Genomic DNA, 6,510 nt, shown 5'->3' on the forward strand with positions numbered 1-6,510 from the left:
TGAGGTTTATGTGGCAATGGAGGCAATAGGTTTGGAGTCAGTGATATGATCTCTTAGACATTTTCCTACCTCAGGTGCTACATGCTATAGAATCAGTCACATGCAAGATTTTTGTCACTGAGGGAGGAGAGCACGTGTGTGCGCCTGTGAGAAAGTGTGCGCGAGTGTGTGTGCGTGCCCGTGCGCCCGGCCCGGTGTGCACGTGCACAGGACGGACAGCCCCTGCGCTCGGCGCCACCAGCCCTGTCATTCTGCTTTCCTTTCCATGCATCAGCTTTTCCATTTTTGTTTGGATGAAAATTATGTGTCCTTAAGACACTGCTAAATTGAAGCTTCATCTGATTTCATAACTGTAGAAATAAGTAGAAAGTGAACAGTTTGACCCCTTTCCCCATTAAAATAGGCAGTTTATATCCTGGAAGGTTGTGGAGAAGCTGTTAGGGTGGCCAGTATTTGGGGTGTGTTTTGTCTGAGGCCCATTGCAGGGTCTGGAGCTGCGTCCTTGCCCTGCCTGCCCGTCTCCTCGGGCACTCTGCTTTGCTCAGGGCTCCTCAACATTCCCCACAGTCCCATGTTCTCAAACAGAGGGTGACTAGCAGTTGGGCACTCATTCCATACTATGCTCTCACCAAGAATTTCTAAATTCCCATTGTCAAGCTCTTTTTGATTTGGCCATTTGCCTTTAACCATTCAGCCAGCTTCTGGATATCCTGACCACCTCATCCTTCCTAGGAATTACCGCGTTTCCCTGACAATAAGACCTAGCCAGACAATCAGCTCTAGTGCGTCTTTTGGAGCAAAAGTTAATACGAGACCCGGTCTTATGTTATAGTATTGTATTATATAAGGCCAGGTCTTATTTTACTATAAGGCCAGGTCTTATTTTACTATAAGACCTGGTCTTATATTAATTTTTGCTCCAAAAGATGCATTAGAGCTGATTGTCCGCCTAGGTCTTACTGTCGGAGAAACACGGTAGGTCTGGTCAGTGCATCCAGGTGCATGTGACTCACTGACTGACTCACTGTAAGAAGTCCCTGGGAGCACCAAGCACCTGTCCCCTTGGGCAGGTTCTGAAGTCTGTGTTTCTTTGAGGCACAGTAAGTCACACGTTCTTCAGTCCAGATTTGCTAGAACTTCATTTTTCCCTTTAAAACACTTTTATATCTAGGCTGTAAGCTACATTCACGTTTTTCCTCAGTCCTTTTTAATTTGTCTCTCTTGTTCCTCCCCTTCCTCTAACATTCTACTTTCACCCTGCGGCCTCTGAGCCCCGCTTCAGAAGGCTCCTCTCTTCCATGTGCCATATAACTGACTTCCAAAGCTGGTGAAATTTGATGCCCCCATTTTTCACATAAAAGATTTGGTTTTTAAATGTTACTGTGATGCCAACCTACTAAAAACGATGCTTTATTTTGGCTGTAAGGTAAATATGTCTTTTGGCCTTTGTAAAGCTGTTGCATGTGGGGTAATTTCCCTCTGATCATCTGGTGCTCTTGAGTACCTGCTGTTGCTGCTTTGTGATTTCTCCATAGGTTAGAGATTAGAACAGAAATAGGAGCAGATTTCAAATCATGGCTTGAGTATGCAGAAGTTTGTGAGGCCACAAGAACTCATTAATTACAAAATTAGGGCAGTAATTAATCTTTCCAGATTTGCCATGCCAATATTGGCAGTAGCCATGAACACGATAAGCACCGGGGCTGACTCCACTTGGAGCCGTCTTTCTGGGGAGCTCAGGCCTGAACACAAAGCTGTGCTTTGGACCCCGTTTCTCCTATAATAGTGATGGGCCAAACTGAGAACCCACATGGATTTCTAGGGTCACTTTAGAATATTAATAGCATTGCTTTCGATCTTTAGGATTCATGGCAGCTCCCTCGTATGAAATTGCTTTCTGAATAGAATTCTTCCTGTGATGTAGCCATCTTAATTTTGAGTGGAAAATATTATCAAAATATTAAGAACAATTTCAAAATTGGAGTCTGTGAGAGATCGTGAGCCTCTTCCAAAATGGTACATGTTGACTGACTAATCTGGAAAAGGTTAATGATAATTATTGTAAGATTTTTTTTTACCTGAAATTTTTATTGGATTATCAAACTTATTTGGAGTCCTCTCCGTTTCTTTTCTCTGTAGGTTTACCCAAGAGAATGGTTCTGTTACCCGTTATGAAATTCCCAACATATCCTGTTCCCCACTACTCATTCTTTTAGCAAATGACAGAAGCTAATTCCTATTGAACAACAATACAGTACAATACAGAATGTTAGAGAAAAAGCCTTTTTATCCTGCTTTCTTTGAACACATACTTGATCAAAATTATTTGTAAAGAACATCTTTCCTACTTTTTGATTTTAACAAATGCAAATTTAGTTCTCTAAAACTTGAAAACAAACAAAAAAAAGAAACTAGTTCTGTGAAACGGTACCTCATTTCCGGAAAATAACTTATACCAGCCCTTCTGCTGTAGGGAAATAAGTCTAGCAGTTCAAAGTTTAAGAGTATCAGATTATGTAAAATTAAATTTGTGAAGGCTGTATAGAGTCTCAAACACTGATCACAAATAAACTGCTTTGTTGTAACAAGAGTACTGCCTGGTTCCTGATGCAGTCACTGATTCTTAGGTGATCGACATGTATTTGCCCCAGGGCACTTTAATTCGGGCTGTAGTTATTTTTTTTAATACAATAGAGACTTTTCATTTAAACTTTAACTTTGTAAATATTGCAGTGTGTAATTAAAGCCAATAAAATATGGGTTTGAATATTGTTTTAGCTTATTATTTTTGATATGTTTTGGTATCAAATTACAAGGAATTGAAAACTAATAATAACTTAGCCCTAGAAATCCCATTCACTTGTAAGCAAACTGCTAAAACAAAGGCGGTCGTTAGGCGGGGCACCCGCTGACTCTGTAAGTCCTTTGTGCTCCTGCTGTGCAAGGGCGGCCCCATGACCTAGGTATATTCTGTCCCCTGAGCATTGCTTATTCAAATAATGGCACGACCCCAACATGGGAAAGGAGGAATGTGATTATTTTAGTTTCCGAATTTCCAAGTTTTTTAAAAAATAATAAATTAATCGATCAATCACCCTCTCTTGTTCTTGTGGCCTTCTTCACTCTGTAAGGTACTGTGTTCACCCCCTGGCTTTTTCATGCAGATAGAAGGTTAGCAGTGTTTCCGGGATTCACTGAAGGGTCCTCTTTTCCTCTTCAATCACATCAGAATCGAAAGCAGCAACAGGGTCCCCATGAAACTTGCTCTTCGATTGTCCCAGTTCTTGTGGAGTGCTGCTGTGAAAAGCGACAGGTTTCAGCCATGGGTCAGCAGTTATCCCTAAGACACCGGTTAAGCTGGTGAAAACAGCCAGTCGGTAACATGGTGCTGTTCTGGAAAGGGTGCAGACCTGAACCTTCCACGTGCATTCTCACCTTGTTTGGAAAGCCTATGATGTTACTAGAAGGTAATGGTTTCATTAAGGTACTCACCCCCATGAAGGCAACAGTGTGGTCCCATGCTGATATTTACAAGTTGCTGTGTCTTAAAAAATGCCCCTTTCTAGTATGAATTAGCTTTCCTCTTCCCTTTTAAATTCTGTTTTGTGGAGCTGAACACAGCCCATCAGTGAGAACGGGCCTCACACAGTATGGCAAATTTATGTACCAGATTTCTTTGGGACCACTAAATGAGAGTGAAATGGGCAATTTAAAACAAATGTTAGTGTCGCTTCTCAAATGTATGTTTATTACACAATGGTTTGTTTGTTACTTCTGCTCCTTGACCTTTTGTCTTTATTAGTGGTGGGTGATACTTTAATAAAACCTCATCACTTGCTAGAAATAGCTGTGAACTTACCATTCTCATCCTGTGCATTAGTGGCTAGACATGAACAAGAGGGCCCATTTCAGCTGGGAGTTTTCATGTTTCATTGATTCGTTTTGCTGACCTATGGATGAAACAGAGCCATCACTGAGAAGAAAAAGCATGGCTGGTAGTGTCCAGTTTTTATTAATTCAATATTTACAATAGTCCTCTTTGTTTTTGGAATACTATTAATTGGCAGCTGCAGCTGTATTGTTATTTGAAATTGATCGTCAAATTTGCATTCCAAGTTGGAATCTCTCTGGAGATTCTCTTTAGAAAAATCTTTTGAAGTAGCTTACTCGGCTTCGTAACCCAACCCCTCCACAATGGCGGAAAGGGAGCTGTGCTGTTTTCCAACATGATGGCAGTCCTTTCAAATGGTTTCTACCAAGTCCTTTTTTTTTATTTTGTTGTTTGTTGGAAGTTACTAACATGTCGTAAACCTGCCCAGTTGCTGCAAACTTTTACATTTCTCTGCTTTACTTAAAATAATTGAGCTGTCAGTCCTTTGTTAGAAGTGGTAACCATGCAAGTTCAACTGTTTAAATTTTGTAATGAATTAAGTGTCCCCCCCACCTTTTGCCCTTCCCGCCCTCCATTTTGTAATGAAAATTCCACTTACAGCTGAAAGAGCAGAGAAATATAAATGAAGCTCTTGGCTTCACCCAATTCTGTGAAATTAACATGAAGTTTTGCTTCTCTGCTCTTTTCTTCACTGTAGGTGGTTTTTTCATTGACAGCCCCTATTGCCAGCCTCTGAGCGTCGCACCATTTATTATTCACTTGGGCCCTCAAGATTTCTTCTCTGACTTCTAGAACCATCAGGTTGTCTGGCTTGAAATGGCAATTTCTATGTCTTGGTCTTAAGAGCAATGTGACCCCCATGAGGCTTTCCAGCTTTCAGATACACCAGTCTGACACCTTCTTTGGAAAGCAATGACTGAACATTTTAAAGAAGAGCAATACTTTCCTCAAAGCCACGGTGTCTGTTTTCAAACTTTTCCTTTGGAAACCTAGCAATATCCGTACTTAACCCCTCCCAGCGTAGTCTCTTGTCAGGGAGTTTACAGACCAATGTAGAACTTAGAATTAGTGTGTGAGTTAAGCTGTCTTCTGACAGTTTTTAGACTTTTTTAGCACATAAATTGAATAGTTGCATTCCTGACTGCGTCAGTTGCGCTACTGTAATTTCTCAGATAGGGTTGTCCTTGAAGCCATGCTCTGCACGGGAGCTGGCACCCAGCCAGGGACGTGGCCTGTCGCTTGGGCTTCTTCAGGCTTCAGGAGCACCCCATCTTCTGTGCAAGATAATTGGTCCAATCGATTCCCAACATACCTCATGCTGACTAGATGCAGTGCATGGTGCGGGGAAGTGAGGAGTCCTAGAGTTGTTTGAAGTCTCTCAAATTGTTAACCTGGGGAACAAAACACTGATAGATTTTGCTGGTATTATTAGCCTTTTCTTCTTTTTCTTTAAATTTGGGTGAATGTTTGAAAATCATGAATCAGTCAGTCATCATTAATTAACTGAAGAGCTGGGAATACCTCGTTAATGTATTTTTTAAATTGGTGTTGGACCCTCTGTGTATTTCAGGTTAATACTTTTAAGCAGTTTTCAGCACGTTTATCTCACTTTATTCTCGTTCTCCTCGGACCTTCGTAGCCATATCACTTGTATAAAATAGGCTGAGATCTAGTGACTGTAAGCTGTGGTCTCAGTGTACAAAGGTAAGCTCTTTTATTTTCTGATTAAAGAGAAAAGTAATAAAAAAATCAATGAACACAACATGCATATATGACAATCATATATGATGTATTGGATCTCTTAGGTCTTATGTCATCACTTTACCTTTAAAATTTTTATGATCTAAATGTAAAATAATTATTTTCAGCATTTGTTTTAATATCCTTGTGATTACTTTCTATTCAAGAAAGACTTCACTTTTGCTGAGTTAAGTGTGTGTATGTGTGTAGAAACTTGTGCTAGAACATATATGTGAACCCCACACACATACCCGTTTAAATAAAAGAATCCACTGGTGGAAAGAGTTCACCTAAGAAGGTTTCACGTCAGGGCGTTCTTTTGGCCAAAGTGCTGGAATTTAATGAGCAGCAAGATTGGCAGCAGTGCTGACAGGACGGGACCCATTTACATGTAGCTGCTACACAAACTGGGGGTTGAAGTGCCAATTTCTCAGGGAGAGATACTTCTCTGAGAAATGAAAATCTCTGATCTGTGTTGTGTGCCCTAATACAACAGCAGCAAGAAGCCATAAAATAAATAAATAAATAGCAATAGAAAATGAAAAAAACAAACCAAAATATTAAGGTAACTATGGAAAAATATATAATTGAGGTAAGCTAACTATTTGCAGAACCAACTTTGGCAAGACTCAGAATGGTAAAGACCCAGTCTGCATGGACCAAATAGACTTAAGGCAACTCCCCTGTCTTTTCTAGGTTAGGTAGCCTGATGGTTTATTTCCCACCTACTCAACCGTCATGGAGTTCACTTAAAAGATGTGAGGGTTAGGCCAAATATTTTAATAAGGATTTGCTTCGTTTAGTGTGTCCCTTAAATGCATTTCGTGTGTGTTAGATGTTCTGTGCTAAGGCTGTATTTTATATATAGAGATTAAAAT

General features: G+C 40.4%; 1 protein-coding gene across 5 annotated transcripts in view; it reads left to right on the plus strand.

Annotated features, from left to right (window-relative positions):
- Positions 1 to 6,184, plus strand: part of STRBP (spermatid perinuclear RNA binding protein) — a 124,468-nt gene extending 118,284 nt beyond the window's left edge. Inside the window, exon 18 of one of the 5 annotated variants that reach the window (XM_019728513.3) lies at positions 4,590 to 6,184. In XM_019728513.3, coding sequence (XP_019584072.1) covers positions 4,590 to 4,684 — 95 coding nt within the window. In that variant the 3' untranslated portion in view covers positions 4,685 to 6,184. Of the gene's footprint in view, positions 1 to 2,139; positions 2,773 to 4,589 lie in introns of those variants that run through there. The other 4 variants (XM_019728515.3, XM_019728516.3, XM_019728514.3 and 1 more) reach the window with 4 other exon arrangements.
- The last annotated feature ends 326 nt before the right edge of the window (positions 6,185 to 6,510 follow it).

Source organism: Rhinolophus sinicus, chromosome 16 (assembly GCF_057876585.1).
Source record: "Rhinolophus sinicus isolate RSI-liver-muscle chromosome 16, RSI-T2T, whole genome shotgun sequence".
Lineage (NCBI taxonomy): Eukaryota > Metazoa > Chordata > Mammalia > Chiroptera > Rhinolophidae > Rhinolophus > Rhinolophus sinicus.